Source organism: Sphaeramia orbicularis, chromosome 21, assembly GCF_902148855.1.
Source record: "Sphaeramia orbicularis chromosome 21, fSphaOr1.1, whole genome shotgun sequence".
Taxonomy (NCBI): Eukaryota; Metazoa; Chordata; class Actinopteri; order Kurtiformes; family Apogonidae; genus Sphaeramia; species Sphaeramia orbicularis.
In genome coordinates, this window is record NC_043977.1 from 45,706,171 (window position 1) to 45,725,653 (window position 19,483).

General features: G+C 37.0%; 1 protein-coding gene across 4 annotated transcripts in view; it reads right to left on the reverse strand.

The window, feature by feature from the left end:
- Positions 1-19,483, reverse strand: part of fam124a (family with sequence similarity 124 member A) — a 59,362-nt gene that overhangs the window by 39,261 nt on the left and 618 nt on the right. For all 4 annotated transcript variants that reach the window (XM_030125710.1, XM_030125709.1, XM_030125711.1 and 1 more), the window contains exon 2: positions 6,292-6,323. In XM_030125710.1, coding sequence (XP_029981570.1) covers positions 6,292-6,323 — 32 coding nt within the window. The remainder of the gene's footprint in view (positions 1-6,291; positions 6,324-19,483) is intronic.

A 19,483-nucleotide genomic window follows, 5' to 3' on the forward strand; every position in this document is an offset into this window, starting at 1 on the left:
GTTTTGAATACTAAAATGAAAATGACAATATAATTATCTGTAGTATTACAAACAATGACACATGTATGTTCTTTAGATTTTACTTGCTCTGGGTTCAATATGTAGATTCATTCTGATAGATTTAGATGTCAATTTAACCCTATAACGCCAAACGTATCATATTTGATACATGAGTTTTGACGCCCTCTACATGATCAGTGTGATATTTTTTTTCTTGAAAAACTCGATGTATACAATTAGATACATGCAATACACAGATAATCTACCAGGGGGGAGGAGTTCATTCACCAGAGGCCTTTCCAGTGACACTACAAGATGTCATTAATGAGGAAGGAGGCAGAACTTTGACCATTTTGAAAAGGAATTACCAATTTGCTAGACATGTTTGTGTTATATGATGTTTTTGTTTGCTCAGAAATAATAATATTTGAGCATTGAGACCCAGTGTATCAAATATGATACAAAATTGAAACTCATACATGGAAATTGATATTTGAAAAAAAAAAAATTGTGGCTGTTCAGAAGGACCAATAAAGGCTCCAGTTTCAAAGAAGTGGAATTTTCTGTCAATGATTTAATGGTTCAGGCTTTACAGGGTTAAAATAGATTCACTTGAATTATGTAAGAAAAAATAGGTAAGAAAACAAAACAAGATCAGCCAGTACATGAACAGTAATCATATACAGCAAACTGAAATGCATAGGGGTAGATGACCTAGCAAAAAAATATGATCACAGTATTTTCTTTCCTCTATTGATTGATATCAACATTTATCATAATGTATAATGATGTTGTCAGTTTTAAAAGTATGCTGATAACACATGAAGGCTGCGGACAGAGGGTTCATGGGCTAAACTCTGGAAGACATGGGGAGGCATTTTCATACATAATGTAATGATAGCATGTGTAGATATCTATGTATTTAAACACAGGAAGAAATGAGTTTCCTCCGCAGGGTGGCTGGGCGCACCCTTAGGGATAGGGTGAGGAGTTCAGTCACCAGGGAGGAGCTCGGAGTAGAGCCGCTGCTCCTCCGCGTCGAGAGGGGCCAGCTGAGGTGGCTCGGGCATCTGTTTCGGATGCCTCCTGGACGCCGCCCTGGGGAGGTGTTCCAGGCATGTCCCACCGGGAGGAGACCTCGGGGAAGACCCAGGACACGTTGGAGAGACTATGTCTCTCGGCTGGCCTGGGAACACCTCGGGGTCCCCCCGGAAGAGCTGGAGGAGGTGTCGGGGGAGAGGGAAGTCTGGGCATCCCTGGTTAGACTGTTACCCCCGCGACCCGGCCCTGGATAAGCGGTGGATAATGGATGGATGGATGGATAAACACAGGAACATACACAAAATATCAACTTTCCTGTTCCAACCAGGGACCTTTCTGTGTGGAGTTTGCATGTTTTCCCCTTGTTTGTGTGGCTTCTCTCCAGGTACTCCAGCTTCCTCCTACCATCCAAACACATGGACTGATAGGTTAATTCAGGGGTGTCCAATCCTGGTCCTCGAGGGCTGCTATCCTGCATGTTTTATATGTTTCCCTCTTCCAGCACACCTGATGGTCATTATCAAGCCTCTGCAGAGCTTGATGATAGACTTATCATTTGAATCAGGTGTGTTGGAAGAGGGCTACATCTAAAACATGCAGGATGCCGGCCCTCGAGGACCAGGATTGGACACCCCTGGGTTAATTGGTCAACCTAAAAGTGCCCATAGGTGTGATTGTGAGAGTGATGTGTTGTTTGTCTCTTTATTAAGGCTGCACAATATTGGAAAAAACTGACATCGCGGTTTTTTTTTTAACCCTGCGGTATATTTTGCAATATAAAAAATACTCAGGAGGATATAGCTGTGTGGCACTGACGTAAATGGTCAAACTAAGTAGCTGTGTTTCCTCTCATTGTGGCAATAGGTGTAAGGCACTATCAACACAGAACACAGGTTTCAATATCATCCTTCTTGTAGCCAAAATAATTCCAGATAACTGACGTTGCTTTTCTTTTTGGCACCAAGTCTTCATTTACAGTGATTTTCTCTGGTTCATTGCTCATTTTTCAGTGTTGTTACCAGCGACTCACTCCAAACTGATTAAGAATGTTTGTGATTGGTGGATTGCTGTGTGCAGTGTGTCAGGTACCCTTGAAATTAGATGAGAACACATTGAGTTCATTTGCCTCCAACATTGCAGGACCTGCAACATGACTATTGCGCACACGTACATTGCGATGACGACGCTCAAATGATACATTGTACAGCTCTACTCTATATGTTGGCCCTGTGATGAAATGGCGACTTGTCCAGGGTAAACCCCACATTCACCCATAGGGATAGGCTCCAGCCCCAACCCTAGTGAGGATAAAGCAGGTTCTGGCCATGAATGAATGAATGAATGAATGAATTTTCCTGTTTTAAACTGGGATTTTGCATTTCAAAAAAATTTTAATTTCTAACTTTTTAGGGGGAACCAAATCTATCCATGTTCATGTCTGTGACTCTGACAAATGCAGCATCATCCCTATAAGTGAAACCAATATGCAAAAGTAACCGTCTCAATGTTTGTTTAATATATGACTATTTTACTGCAAATGTCAACTTTTCAGTGTCAAAAACAGCTCTCTGCAGTTGAATAATCACAATCTTATATTGTATATTATGTGATTAGGCACAAACTTCCTACTCCCTTTCAGGCACAACAGTTGTTCCATTTTCTGTTTTGTTTTTTTTTCTTGTTTGGTTTTTTTCCTATGTTTTTTATTATGTTTGTGTCTGAAATAAACTAAACTAAACTAAAACTAAACTCCCAGGAACATCCACTACATGTGACACTTTTAGCCTGTGTCTTCGGTGCAGTAGGCTGTATAAATCGCTCAACATACAACAATACAAGCGTAACCAGTATGTTTATGCCACTTATAGAACCACGGCGCATAGTTTGTCTCCCATAAGAATAACAACAAAACAGCATGATCAACAGTCACAAGTGAAACTTTGCTTCTTTATCTCTTTTCCATTCATAAAAAAAAAAACTTTCCCATTACTTTATTTCAGTCTCTGAGGTCAAATCCAGTGATTTGTTTTCTATCATCAGTTTAATTTGTTACCATGTTCTTTTCATCAGAGACAGCCAGTTTATTACTGCTGTGATGGTAAGTGCTGTTGCTATGGTTACCAGATGTTGAACATACTTTGTAGATTGACATATGGGAGTTTCAACACTGCTGGCAGAGCTATAGTTAAGTTATCCCAATGTATTACATAATAATGGCAGCCACACACTCATTTCAGTGTGATATAAATTCATATGTGCATATCTTTGTGATCCCACCCTGACCTCCAGTTGTGACAGAGACAATAGTCGGCAGAAGCTCATCTGACACAGCAAAGACACGGGAAACATGAAGGCAAAACACACTGTGGGATCAATGTGTGTGTACGTATGATCCTAACTTCCTGAGCTGCGGGTGTGGTGAGGGTGTGATAATGCCACTTCCTGAGGACCAGATTAATGGGCTAATATTGGATATAATCCTCCTATTGTGAAAGTCTTTGAGATCTGGCAACCCGACTGATAATAGGTCACAACCTCAGCAAACACACTCCAGGAAAACCACACATACCACAGATACTGCACACAAAACCGTACATGGCAGATAATCAGGATTTTTCTGATTACAGGATTATTTCTCTCTAACAAAATCTGACAAAATGTTCAAGACGCGCTATAAATGCTTATAAATTTGGCTCTAATGCAGTTACCTCTGTGCACATGTAGCCACCAAGCAACATCTGACCACACAACATCTGACCACACAACATGACTCGATCTGCATCACACATGATAATCAAGCTGGATAAAAGTCCACTGCTGGATGTAAACTTTTCCTCTGGATATTTTTTTTTACACAGTATTCAGCTTTCTTGTTTCTACATGGGTGCTTCTATGAAACTGGGTTCATTTTGGTACCTGGCACTTTGCCAGCTTTTTAGACCCAATATCAAAAGAGAAATTTAGTCATATTTCCCCCAGGATGAATCTAATGATGACCTCAGATGAATGCCAAAAAAAGTACACTCCTCTCTGAGTCATCCCAAAATTAATGAATTTTGAGTAAAATATTGGGGCCAAAAATAGGACCAAAATTGGGACAGGAAAAGCTACCTAGGTGTCAGTGCATTTGATCATGAAAACATCACTTGAAGTGGTCTTATATAGTGCTATAAATAAAAACACTGTGTTAAATTCGACGATCCTAGTGGTTTTTCTAATCCAGACATGTGGGTTATTCATGAATCTCAGTCATATTCCAGGTTTCTTGAGTAACCCATCATGCCCACTGATGTTACATGCAGAACCTGCTCAGTTGAACACATATAAACTGCGAGTGATTTTGCAACAGTGGTCATTTTTGTGAAACACTCTGCCTTGCATAATTAGTTTGATTCCCAAAATGTACCTGTGAGAGAATAAAGAGATATTCAGAAAAATAGTAGCGCATAATCTTTGCGTCCTTTTTACCATGTTACATGCAGATTTTTGTATAAAAATAATATAAAAATATATTTCATTTGAAAAATGGTTTCCCTTTTATCTCAGTAAATATTTATTTTTGAAATACACCCAAAATACTTCCAAACTTGCTTCATAACATTAATCTATATCTTGTTTGAATTTTTAGCCTCCATGCCCTGTTTTTAGGGACCAGTTTCATAGAAGCACCCACATATTACTGACAATTTAGAATTTTCACAATTTTGAAGTAAGACTCGGTTCATAAAATCCATGTTAACATCCTGTGTTGCTCCTAAGAAAAACCTACAGCAAGTGTGTGTTTCTGGGTTGACCAAGCGCATTATCATCTCTGTGCAACACTTTTTGTAGAGAATGCTGTTTTTTAGCCTCTGTAGGAACCTCCACTGATTGAGCACACCATTAACACTGACTTGCTCACCCTGGAAAACACCACTCAGTGCTTCCGGAAAGCATTGTTAAAGACTGTAGCCACCCAACAGATAGACCCAGAAGATACAGGACCATAAGAGCATGGACGACAAGACTGGCAAACAGCATCTACCCCAGAGCAACATTACACTGAACTCTGCAATAACCAACCACATATAATAATCAATAATGTGCAATAATCAGAATCAGCAATGTGTAATAATCATAATCAATAATGTGTAATAATCAACTGTGCAATAATCATAATCAGCAATGTGTAACAATCATAATCAATAATGTGCAATAATCATAATCAGTAATGTGCAATAATCAACAATGTGCAATAATCATAATCAGCAATGTGTAATAATCATAATCAATAATGTGCAATAATCATAATCAGCAATGTGTAATATCAACAATGTGTAATAATCATAATCAACAATGTGCAATAATCGACAATGTGCAATAATCAACAATGTGCAATAATCACCAATGTGCAATAATCATAATCAGCAATGTGTAATAATCATAATCAATAATGAGCAATAATCATAATCAGCAATGTGTAATATCAACAATTTGCAATAATCATAATCAATAATGTGCAATAATCATAATCAACAATGTGTAATAATCAACAATGTGCAATAGTCATAATTAACAATGAGTAATAATTAACAATGTGCAATAACCACAATCAGCAATGTGTAATAATTAACAATGTGCAATAACCACAATCAGCAATGTGTAATAATTAACAATGTGCAATAACCACAATCAGCAATGTGTAATAATCAACAATGTGCAATAATCATAATCAACAACGTGCAAGAACTACTATAATTACCTCTTACTGTTTTCTGCACCTAACTAGTTATGAATGTGTGTTTTTACTGTTTGTTTTTTTTTTTTTTTTACTATTTAATACTATTTAAATATTTTGCTTTTCATATTGTACATTTCCCTTTTTTACTCAAAGAAGTACCGTCTTTATAAAGTGCATCAGAATTTCATTGTGTATGCTCTGTGTATACAATGACAATAAAAAGGAATCTGGAATTTTAACCTCCTTCTACACAGACTGTGTAGCTTTTATGGCAGGCCACAAACCAAAGAAAATTTACTTCCGCGTGGTGCTCATATTTATTTATGCTATTTTCCAGACACTCATATTCCATTGCATATCTCAAAGATCTATGTGCAACTTTAATATGAGTATATTTAAAGAGTACCAAACACACTCCATTACACTTACAGTGTCCGACCCTCAGCAGGTTTATTTATCACACAGATAAAGTCCTGGATGTGAGCTGTGTGCATTTACATCACTGTTAGCAACGCTGTTAGATTACTTACTGCTGGTTGAGGACAGAGGACTGTAATCAGACCTGCAGAGGATGACAGGGAGAAAAAAAAGAAAGGGAGACAGAGGGAGGACAAGAAACAGAAGAAGGAGACAGGAGTTTATATTACAAAGTACAATCAACATGACTTACAGGATGACATGTTCTTATTTCAAATAAAGTGCTGACATCTGGCTAAACAGTAGGAGAGGAAAGGTCACTGAAAATGCATCCACACATTCTCACAGTGGTTTCTATTTAGAGGGATAAAGCACATGGACATCTACATAAGTAGCTACTGATTCGCTCAAGTGCAACCTAGAGGGAGCTGTACCGTTTGTATAGTGAATTCATACTTTATTCACATTTCACAAGATCCTATTTTGTACCTGTCCATGTTACAAAGACATGTAACAAGTATATGCAAAAGGAACACTGACTTTTTTAACTCCTGAAGACCCAAACAGCCACTGATCACCTAAAACGTCTATTGACCTAAAATGTTTAATACTTGTTGATCCACTAATCCTATCAATACATGTAAATAATTGGAGCAAAATGCAGTTTATCATCTTTTCACTGTCATCAGATATGACCCATCTGGATGTTTAGAGGCTATGTGGTGAATGTGGAAATACCATCATCTTCTACGCTGATTCACTAGTAAAACCCATGGAGTTGGATAAATGACAGTGGATGGACACACTGTATTTATGTTCAGTTAATGATATAGTTTGCGGAAAAAAGTCACTTTTTCTTCAGTTTAATCTGAGCTTTTATGAACATATACATGATCAGTGAATGAAATATAGGAAAATACCTGATGTTCACTGAAAAAAATGCTAAATACAGATAATAATGTCATAATAAATGGTGATAAATCATTGGGTCTTTATGGGTTAAAGCAGCATACAAGAAAGAGTCAAAAAGTTGTCAGAAAAATGTAATAAAAAGTTCATTTAGTGAAATAAAATAATTTTTCTGCATAAGCTCAATTAGAGTCTAAACATTTTTTGCAGTTTATGTTTTCATCAGTAGATTCCTTCTTTGCAGAATTGCTGGAACTGTGTTTGTGTTTGACATTTGTCTGAGCACTTTTTGACTCTCCTCGTATTCATTTGAAATCAAGCATTTCTTTTTTATATACTTATTTTTGACAGAATTTAAATTTTTTAACAAACAGACAATAAAACGAAATTGCAAAGACATGAGAAGAAACAGATCTCAACAAGAAATTGAGCATTTCTACATTATTATCAGCAAAATGCACTTAAAGTGTCAATGCAAGACTGATCTTATGAAATGGTGTTGTATATCATACCAGTTCTTATGGTATTTGGTGTGCTATATGTACGCATTTTCGACCTTTCCCGTCTTATTCAGCGCCATTTGATCGCGTGTCAGTTTACGCCAAGATCTCCAGATCACATAACCCCAACCCTGACCCTGACCCCCAACCCTCAGTGCACTGTATTTTAAATTACTTAGAATAGAATGGAATTCAATGCCATAACTGAGGACAACCTTATTTAAGCCACCTCTGCTTTGGCTCCAAAAGTGGTCACGTTACAGAGGTTAAACTGCATTCATTTTATTAGTGTATGATAATTTTAAAAAAAATACAGTTTTATGTGATTTTAAGCATTTATAATGTTAATTTTGCTGCGCTTGGCCTGTTGAACCTCCATTTTTTTCTGGATCCACCACTGTGACGGGTCTCAGTCGTCTCCATTTCTTAACAAACAGAAATCTGATTGGTAGCTGTTTAATCATCTCTCTAACATCAAGAGTGTGCATTTCCCAAAATGTCAAACTTTTCCTTAACCCATAAAGACCCAAACAGCCACTGGCGACCAAAACCATCTACTGTTATAACATGTCTAATACCTGTTGAGCCATTAATTCTAGCAATACATGTAAAAAATTGGTGTAAAATACAGTTTGCCATCTTTTCATGGTCATCAGATATGACCATCTGGAGGCTCCGTAGTTACCATGAAAACACTGTCAACTTCTACAACATTGATTCACCAGTAAAACCCATGGAATTTGATAAATGACAGTGGATGGATACACTTATTTTATGTTCAGTTATTGATATCTTCACTGAAAAATTCACTTTTTTTTCAGTTTTCTTTGTTTTTGATAAAAATAACCCTCAACTTTAATCTGAGCTTTTATGAACATCTACATCACAGGGGTCAAACATGCGGCCCGGGGGCCAAATCTGGCCCGCCAAAGGGTCCAGTCTGGCCCCTGGGATGAATTTGTGAAATGCAAAAATTACACCAAAAATATTAATTATTTTAGTTCAGATTCCCAATTTAATCTCAAGTGGGTCAGATCCGTAAAATACTATCAGAATAACCTATAAATACTCCCAACTCCAAATTTTTCTCTTTGTAAATGTAAAAATTTTCATGTCATTTTATTGTATTTACACTAAAACAAACTATCATTTCCCCAAAAACGTGAATAACCTGAACAAATATGAACACTTTGAAATGTCTGAAGTGCAAGTTTTCCAATATTCTGCCTGTTACTAAATGTTTTGTGTATTTGTTGATCCACTGTGTATCCATCTGTAAGTTGTAATTTACATGTGTAAATGATAAACTGAGGCATAATAGCATTAAAATTGCACTTAGTTTTCTTAAGAAATTTCACTTTTTTCATGACATTCATATTATTTTAAAGGATAGTTGATAGATGTAAACATTATGATCAGATAATTTTACTTTTTTCGCTCTTAAACATAGAGAAAAGTTTGAAATTTACATTATTTATATATTATGTTATTATTATATTGGTCCGGCCCACTTCAGATCAAATTTGGCTTAATGTGGCCCCTGAACTAAAATGAGTTTGACACCCCTGATCTATATGATCAGTGAATTAAATATAGGAAAATACCTGATTTTCACTTAAAAATGCAAAATACAGAAGATAATACTATAAGAAATGGTGATAAACTACTCAAGAAAGGTTATATAGAGGGAAAAATTCATTTGCGAACTACCAAAAAAGTAACACTGGGTCTTTATGGGTTACGTTCAGGATTCTGTATGAATTCTTCTTTCATGACTGTGAGCACAAATGTACAAAGTAAAGTCTCAGGGAAAAGGTATATCTAATTTAAATCTTTAAGCAAACACAGAATTAGATTTCTGCTAATGTGATCTGGGTGAATTAGACAAAGTTTTCTGACATTCTCTTAAATTAATTTTCATGTATGATATATACAACAGGCATGAACCCCTACATACACCACAAAAGAATTAAGAGGTAGTCTACACAAAGCATTATATATTATATTCCCAAAACGTCTGTGAAACCTCAGCTCACACATGGACCATACGACTGGAGAATGAGAGTCCTGTAGGAGTCAGCTGACAACTGGAGAACAGTGTTCCTCCACACACCCTCTGTCTAAACTAATAAGACCTTTGGGAGCTACAGGACAGGAGGAAACAGAGGGACGAGTCTGTTTCCTGCAGCAGGAGGTTATCAATCTCACTAAAATTCAATGGCAGTGCGGAGCTGAGAGTGAACGGCGGTGTGGGAACAGGCCAAGGTGAGCAGGAAAAGGTAAGATAGAGCTGTGCAGAGGGAGAAAAATAGGCATAGGGAGCCAAAGGAAAGAGAAATATGTGTTTCAGATTATAAACAGCCGGAAGGTTTGAGAAAAAGGACCCAGAGAAACTCATGGCCTCCCTAAGGAGAGAAATGACAACAAATGGAAACTAGAAATACCGCCTACGCCAACCAGTCACATGACACTTTACATTCATGTCAGACTATACACATACTGAAGAAACTGAATGAAGGAACTGGAATAAAAGGTATTAAGAGATATTTACTGGCAAATTCTGTAACTGAGTTATGAAAATAATAAATAAATAATAAATAAAATAAAAGCCAGGAAAGTGTTTCACAGAACATTATGATGTCACTGTAAGGTTGAGATTTGCCTTATCCTATTATCCTATTGACCTTTGACCTCCAAATTCTAATCAGTTCATTCTTAAAGCAGTGTATGACATTCATCACCAATTTTTCATCTAATCTGTAAAACCCGAGTCATAGCCAAAGCATCACGAATCCGTTAGTCTTTTTGTGATGACACACCGGAATCACTTCGCTCACGGTGAATAACTTTGTAGTGTACTCTATCACAAGCAGTCTGTTTGTTTACATACCAAACCGAAATGTCACTCGGGCCTTTTCAGTAATTTTGTTGAAAAGTGCATTATGGGAAAAGGAATTCCACACAACGTGGCAGTAGCAGCAACAAACATGGAACAGGGCTCGTGACTGCGACTGAATTACGGTCGCATGCGCCTGAGAATTTCGGTAGTGCAGCTGTTTTTGAGATTACGATCGCACGGTGCACCAAAAAAAAATGAGCGAAAATTAATATGTGCGCCTAGAATAATGGCTGCAGAAGTAACTCTTCAGCTGAAAATAAACAAGCTCCACGCCCCGCTGACTGAAGCGGAAAATCTAGTCCCCGCCCCCTCGCGTGCGCAGGCGGCATAAACAAAGGGATCAAATAACTCCACCGACGTTTGAAACAATCTCCCGCCAAACCCGGTTAGTAGCGCTGGCGTTGTTCCAAGTATTTTCCCATGACGTAATGTATCCTGCAAGTCAGATGATCATGTTGCGCGAATCAACTTGCTACACGATCAGCTGACCGTAACCAGCGAATCGAGGGGCTAATGAATAAACAACAAGCGGTATCCAGACGTGTACATGATTCGTCAAAAGTTTGACTTGACTTCAGGCGTGGTGTAGACCACAGTGACTAAGGGCCTTTAGGCCATGAAATAAAAAAGTTGGTTGTTGCAAATAATGGTGTGATTCAAATTTCTTCTCCAAGAACCAACTAAAGTATATACCACACATTGACAATTGTTTTGCACCTGTGTCAATGTAAGCTTTTTCTTTCATACTCTATTCAAATACTTTATTCTAGGTTGTTAACATTGCTTAAATACATATAGGAATATTACTTGGTATGGCCAAGAGTTTTGCTTGTTCTCCAAATTTTTTATATAATAGTGGTGCGCCCAGATTTTAGCCTGTGCTCCTAACTTTTTAGGGTTAGGAGCACAGTGCTCCTAGGTCAAAAAGTTAATTTTGAGCCCTGTGGAAACAGCTTCATTTGTTCTTGCTGCTGCAGCTGCGTGGAATTCCAAAAAGGCCCAAGTGACGGTTTGGTTTCGGTTTAGTATGTAAATATAGGGACTGTTTGTGATGGAGTACACTTCAAAGTTGTTCACCGTGAGGGAAGTGATTATGCACCTGAATCACAGAAAGACTAATGCATTCAGCTATGACTCTGGTTTTATTTGATGAAAAATTGGTGACGAACGTCATATGCAGCTTTAAGTACAAATGAATAGTTATGAGAAATTTGAAGGCATTCGTCAGATTCTGTATTCAGGAGAATGGAATGGGTCAGATGGATGTCCAAACAAACACAACAGCATCTAAAACAGTGACAGTTTTAAGGACAGCTGCAGTGAAATGGATCCACATTTAGGCTTTAGTGATGTGGGTCATGGAGTTTTAACACACTGTGTCCCTATAACTGTTTTTCTATAATCATCTTAACTTCACCTCATACAGGAGAGACTATGAAGAAGCATAGTTTGTATAGTAGATACACACCACCCAGTGTCAGTCGTACTAGTAGTACAGTTTTTATAACAGGGCATTAGTCCTATTAAATGAACAACCTGTGTTTGGACAGGACCAGCTGCTTTTCTTTTGTCTATCACCAATACTTTTTACTCTTTATACATTTTACATACTGTATTTAATATTTTTAATATTTTTGTACATATGCATTTTTTTGCCTGCACAGATTTTATAACCTGTGTAAATACTTTGCTCTGTTTTTATTGTTGCTTGCCTTCTTTTTTTAACCATTGGGAACAGTACTCCAATTTCATTGTATCGTGTATTTAGTATGTCTGTACAATGACAATAAAGATTTGTCTCATCTTATCTTATTTTATCTTATCTCGTCTTATAGAACACAGGTGTCAAACTTGCAGCCTGCGGGCCAAAACCGGCCCATCAAAGGGTCCAATCTGGTTCATGGAATGAATTTGTGAAGTGCAAAAATTACACTGAACATATTAACAATCCATGATGTCAAAATCATTTTAGTTCACTGCAAAAATCTAAATCTTACCAAGTGTATTTTTCTCATTTCTCGTCAAATTATCCCATCATACTTAAAATAAGACATATTCAGTTACAGAGTAACTTTTCAGTGAGATATAAGAACTTATTTTTAGACAACAGCTCTTGAAAATCTTATTTCAAGAAATCTTACTAAGATAATTTTCACTCGTTCCATTGGCAGATTTTTTTTTTTTTTAATTCAAGATTTTTTTTGCTTAACTCGAGCAAAAAAATCTGCCAATGGAACAAGTGAAAATTATCTTGGTAAGATTTCTTGAAATAAGATTTTCAAGATCTATTGTCTAAAAATAAGTTCTTATATCTCACTGAAAAGTTACTGTTTAGGTGATTATATCTTATTCTAAGTGTGATGAGATATTTTGACTAGAAATGAGAAAAACAGATTTGGTAAGATTTTGATTTTTGCAGTGTTCAGGTTCCACATATAGACCAATGTGATCTAAACTGGAACAGACCACTAAAATAATATCAAAATAACCTATAAATAATGACAGCTACAGATTTTTCTCTTTGTTTTCTTCAAAAACAGGAAAATTACATAAAACGGATTATATTTAAAAACTATCTTTGCACAAAAAATGTCAATAACCTGAACAATTATGAACAACCTGAAATGTCTTCAAAGACCTTAGTACAATTTTAACAATATTCTGCCTGTTACTAAATGTTTTTTGCAGTTTTAGATTCACTGTGATCTGTAAATTGTAATGCATATGAGTAAATAATAAACTGAGGCATAATATTGTTAAATTGCACTTACATTACTTGAGACATATCAGATTGTTCATGCTATTCAATTTTTTAAGGAAACTTTGTAGATCTAAATATTTTCATCATGTATTTTTTCGCTGTTATTATTTTACTGGTCCAGCCCACTTCAGATCATATTGGACTGAATGTGGCCCCTGAACTAAAACAACACCCCTGGTATAGAATGTGAAGCCATCACATCTCAATGTCTTAAAGCACATTTAATTTCTGTCTTTTTAGGTGGATGCCATCAGGCTGATTTGTCAACTTTCTGGAAATATCAGATTCAGATTTGTTTAAAGTTGTTTGATAACCAATCACAGTCCAGAATTCATTACATGTCTCCAAAGGCACAAGCAATGTTTGGAGTTCACTTTTTACCAGCGTGAGGTACAGGCACAGTGGCATCCACTTTTATATAAAGTCCAGGTATAAACCTATACTTTAGCCTCAGTAGAGGTGCAAAACGCAGAGCCTGTATGTAATCACCGCAACACACCTGGAAAATGGTGGTTCTGAAAGGGTCTGTGTATAGAATTTCATGATACCTGACAGCAAAATTGCAGATAGAAATAACTGGACTAGGGATGTAAACAATTAATTCACTATCAATTAATTGTTGATTGTTGCTCAATTAAATTATTTGTCGGGTAATTGCTCTTTTTCACGATTTGTGGTGTTGACAGTAGGGGGTGCCACTGCCCAATCTAGGCTTCATTGCTGATTATTGGCCTGGCTGGGGTAGCCAGTCATCGAACCGGACCATGGCGTTAATGAGTTAGAACCACTTTAGGGACATGATGGAGCAAAACACAGAACAGCCCATCTGTTTGTGGGAGCAGTGCATCCCCCCCTAAATACATGCACAAATGCAGGGTCGGTATCGGATCGGAGCGAGGTTGGTCTAGTCCATGGTCTTCAGGACTATCTGGTCAGTGAGACAGAAGTTGAAAACATCCTCCAGGCTCCTGATCTGGGCCACAGGTGTGCCCCGCATTATGTCCTGCGGTCACCCGAAAATAGTTGGGAGGGACGGCATCTCCGCTAAAATCTCACTCCATCATGTCGGCTGGTGATGCAAAGTCAGAAATGCCCATTTCTTCTAAACTGCCCCTCTTCAGATCCATTTATTTTTATTGAATTTCACTGCAGAATTTCTTAAGTTCTACTCCATAAATGTCATTGCCTGGACTGTATCCAATGGTTCAATAAATCCATCATTAAGGAATATCAATGTAGGAATATCAATTAATCGATACTCAAATAATCGTTAATCGATCGATAAGGTCAACCAACTAATGATTAATGGATTAATCGATAATTTGCATCCCTAAACTGGACCCTCCTAAAAACATCAGAGCCACCTTTTAAGAGTCACTGTTTGGTTTGAAGAGGAAGTCTGAGCTGAAGTCCTGAGAAATATCAGCAACTCAGTCTAAGGTAACAAAGTACACCTCCTACTGTCAGGTAATTATACTCTAACAAAAACATAATTATGAATATTGTATTCCATTACTGCAATTAAAATCCCATAAATCCCCTAAAAGCTCAAACTGTGTGCCTTCAAACTCCCCAAACGCCTCTGGCCACTGCTGTCGCCACCTGGCATGAAAAGAGGAAAGTTTCCTTTTAAGGTCCATGATTTATAGAGTCGTAGCTGGAGCAGTAGTATATGTGTCGATGTGTGCAGTTGCAGATCTGTTTTGATGGGTCTCTTGGGTGTGTGTGTGTGTGTGTGTGTGTGTGTTTGGTGCTGCCGGTTAGCGTCTGGCCTGGCGGTCCTAGACGGGCGGTGCTGCTTCACTTCATCTCCTTCCAAAGACAATAAACGTAAAGGGAAGAGAAGACAGGCTGTAACTGGGCCGTGCACACACTGTTTCCCTGCCGTGTGACCTGGTGGCTCTGAAGTGGATCTAAATGGGTAGTCTGACACGGTGAAAACTGAACAGATTCAGGTGTCTCTTAAGCGATTAGGGAGGGAGGGAGGGATGACGAAGAAGAGCAACATAGTCAACATTTTTTGATGATTAAGACCGAGCCCTGCTTACATGTAACAGACCATACATTGTTACATGTATGTTATATCGTTTACACTATTACATTTGCACATTTTTATACTACTTTTATATTTTTTAATTTTTCCCCTTTCATATAGTATATCTCCAATTTGCTCATAATTTGATTGCACACTATGTCATATTTTACATATTTTAATATATGTCTGTATCTTATTGTGTTGTTATTTGGATGTAAGTGCACTGTCCACCTGCAATTTCGTTGCACAACTAGTTCGTGCTGCCACTTACGACTAATTTTTAACGACTAACTTCTTGATTAATAATTTGATTAATTTTGATTAGTCAACTAACCTAAATGACTAATTTAAAAAAATCAAGTGTTTGTTATTTTGTTGTGTCCATTTTCGCGGAACAGGGGTGGTGGTGGTGGTGGTGGGGGGGGGGGGGGGGTGAAACTTAAGACGCTTATAAGACGGGGGTTTTTCTCTCTCTCTCTCTCTCTCTCTCTCTCCCTCTCTGAGGTACGGCCATAGGTACCAACGCGGCATGGATTGCCCATGTGCCGCAGCATACCCTTGCCATCGCGGCATACCCATGGCTTGTCTCTGGCAGCGGTTGCAGGGAGATCCCGTTCCAACTGCTTTTGAGACGGGAGGGAGACCAAAAATAAATAGGCGATCAATACTAAAATGACACGTCGACTAAAAAAATTACCGTCGATTAACTTTCATGGTCGATTACGTCGACTACTTGTGGCAGCACTACTGGTGTAATGATGATAAAGTCTATTCTATTCTATTCTATTCTATTCTATTCTATTCTAACTATTACACCATCCTTGGTTCTGTGAAAGGTTATGTGCTGCCTTTATCAGTTAAAAAAATCACGACAAAGGAAGGAGATCTGGCTATGGGTTTGATATCCCTGCGTTTCCTTTCACCTCAGCTTTTCCACACATGCTGCCTTTTCTGTTGTTTTTTTTTGTTTTCCTGTCAGACACATGGTTTCCACACATGATGTTGTTACTGAGATAGTTAATGAAGTCGCGTGGTCCCAGGTGACTCTGACAGCAGTCCATTCATGCACTGATGTCACATTACTCGGCTCTGAAAACTGACACCGGTTTTTTCTCATGAAAATGCTAACTTATCACTTTATTTGAACATTCCAGGGGATGCATTTCTTTAACAATATAAATCACAAATCACTTCATAATAGACCTTATGTATAATTTTCAAAAAAGGAGATTTTGCACATATTAAAATGACCATTGTTAAAACATTACCTTGAATCAGTAAACATGCCATTTTTAAGTGATATTATGTCTGATAAACTTTGATTTAAGCTGGTGAGACCAAAGAAATGCACTTAAACACTACAAAAATCTAAATCTTACCAGGTGTATGTTTCTCATTTCTAGTCAAAATACCTCATCACACTTAAAATAAGACATAATCACCTAAAGAGTAACTCGTAAGTGAGATATAAGAACTTGTTTTTAGACAATCGATCTTGAAAATCTTATCAAGATCATTTTCACTTGTTCCATTGGCAGATTTGTTTGCTTGAATTAAGCAAAAAAAATATTGAATTAAGAAAGGAAAAAACAATCTGCCAACGGAACAAGTGAAAAACTAGAAAAGCACTCAGAGAGCGCAGACCTCCGCCAAGCGCAAAAATTCCCCACATAATCGGTGATACAAATCCTACATTTATTTTTTAAAATAAAATCCGCCTTCTGGATCAGATCCGGATCAGCCTTTGAAATGTGATAGAGGACCCCACTGTCAATTCCTGAGTTAAATTTCATGAGTTTTGGTCAATAATTAAGCGAGATATTGGGAAACGAAAATTTTGGCCCCATTTACCACAATGTTAACGAAAATTTCAAAGTGATCCAGAATCCAGGATTTCTTCCAGATCACCCCCAAAAGTTATTCATTTCTTCCTTATCCCATTTCTAACAAACCCTGAAAATTTTATCAAAATCTGTCCATAACTTTTTGAGTTATGTTGCACACTAACGGACAGACAAACAAACAGACAGACAAACAAACCCTGGCAAAAACATAACCTCCTTGGCAGAGGTAATTATCTTGGTAGGATTTCTTGAAATAAGATTTTCAAGATCTATTGTCTAAAACTAAGTTCTTATATCTCACTGAAAAGTTACTCCTTAGGAGATTATGTCTTAAGTGTGATGAGATATTTTGACTAGAAATGAGAAAAATACACTTGGTAAGATTTTGATTTTTGCATTTAAGACAAACAGTATATAATTTCTGCTACTAAGCATCTTCTGTAACAACAAAACATAGCAACTGCTGCACATTGCAGATCTATCACTTCTGTGTTTACACCAAAACCCTAAATAAACTGTGACTGAATTAAGTAAATTTACATCACATGACCAACTCATATTTCTCATTTTACTTTAGTGAAAACAACTACAACTGATGTTAAATGCCTGTGTTAGCTTAATAAGGGGGATATGATACCGCTGACAGGCAACCACTATACACTAACTACAGTTAATAAATGACCAAATTGGTATTTTTATCTCAGGTTTGTTATATAGCTGGAAATATTTGGTAAAATGTAAATACAGGAGTCAAGAAAATAGAGTATACAACATAGGTCATGACTATTTTAGAGATCTGAATCCAGAAATGCTTCATACTGTAGGTTTCAATGGAGTTAACACAGTGGTTCCCAACTTTTTTTTTGTCTCATGACCCCATTTTAACCCTTTCATGCATGAATTTTGAGAACCTTAATCAAGATTTAATTTTTTATTCCTAAGTGTTTTTTTTCTCTTTAGGCATTAAAAAAACAATGAGATTGAATTTTTTCATTAACCTATTTTTCATGGATTTGCAAAAATGCCCACTCAGCTGGACACCATATGTTTAAATTTTGATGCAAAGAAACATGTATGTGAAAACTATGAAATAAGAACATTTTTAATGCCACTAATCTGATGTTTTCTCACATTTCAACATACGTTAATACTAGTAATTACTCACTTCATGGAGATAATATGCAGAAAAAAATACTAATAATAATTGTTGTTGTTAATTACAGTCTAATGAAAAAACAAGCAATTGATTTACACTCAAACATGTTAGTGCAGATCAGGTTAATCAAGAACAGCAAAGTTACACTAATGGTATCAATTGCAGTGTATAGGATGATGAATGAGTGCTAAATGTGTTGGCTGATGTGGAGCTAAAACAACAAAATCCATGAATATACAAGAGAACAGCTTTGAGTAGCTGTCCACTGTAGTGACCACTATAAATGAAAGGGTTAACATCACAAATTTCTGGCAACCCCAGACATTCAAAACTGTGACTTTTTTTTTCTAAAATTAATTTGTTTTTGATCATGTAATAGTTTGCTGTACCATTTTGCAAATAAATGTTGATTTTAGACGACATTTAGTCTATATAATGTATATTATTATGGACGGAGGCAGAAAAGCCAGGTGTAGATTACTGCACAAAGGGACAATTGTATTTTCCTTGGTCAGAATATGTACAGTCAGTCCAGCTTGTATTTACAAGGCTGACAATTAATCCTGAACAAACAAGAACTCAAACTATGAATTATGAAAGAGCTGCAGCATCTGAAACCGACCACAATGAACATTTGAAAGATAAACAGTACGTCAGTGCTTCAGTTTCAGCTTCACAGTTTGTCATGTCTTTTATGGATTGGGATTGTCTCTCTCTCACCATATATTTTTTTTATTAGTACAGGGTTTTGTTTTTTTTTTATTATCATTATTCATTTATCATTACTAGAAATTTCAGGCAACCCCATTTGAATTCCAGGCGACCTCACATGGGGTCCCGACATGAAGGTTGGAAACCACTGAGTTAACAGGACTCTTTTTTTTCCCCCCTCTCATCAGTAAAACAAACTAAGCACCAGCCTTTCATGAACAATCATGTGTTAAAAAAAATAAAATTAAGCACAATCACACACATTCTTATTCGTCAATTAAATTAAAAAAAAAAAAAAAAATGCTTGAAATGCTCGTTCATCTGGCGACCCAAAATCTAACCTCCCGACCTACAGGTGGGTCGCCACCCAGTGTTTGTCTTCAGATGCTCTAACGACATAAATCTAAGTTTTCAACAGGGGTGTAAACAGGGGTCTAAGGGGAGTCTGACTAACACACAGGTCCTCCACTAGACACATCCAGACGTGACA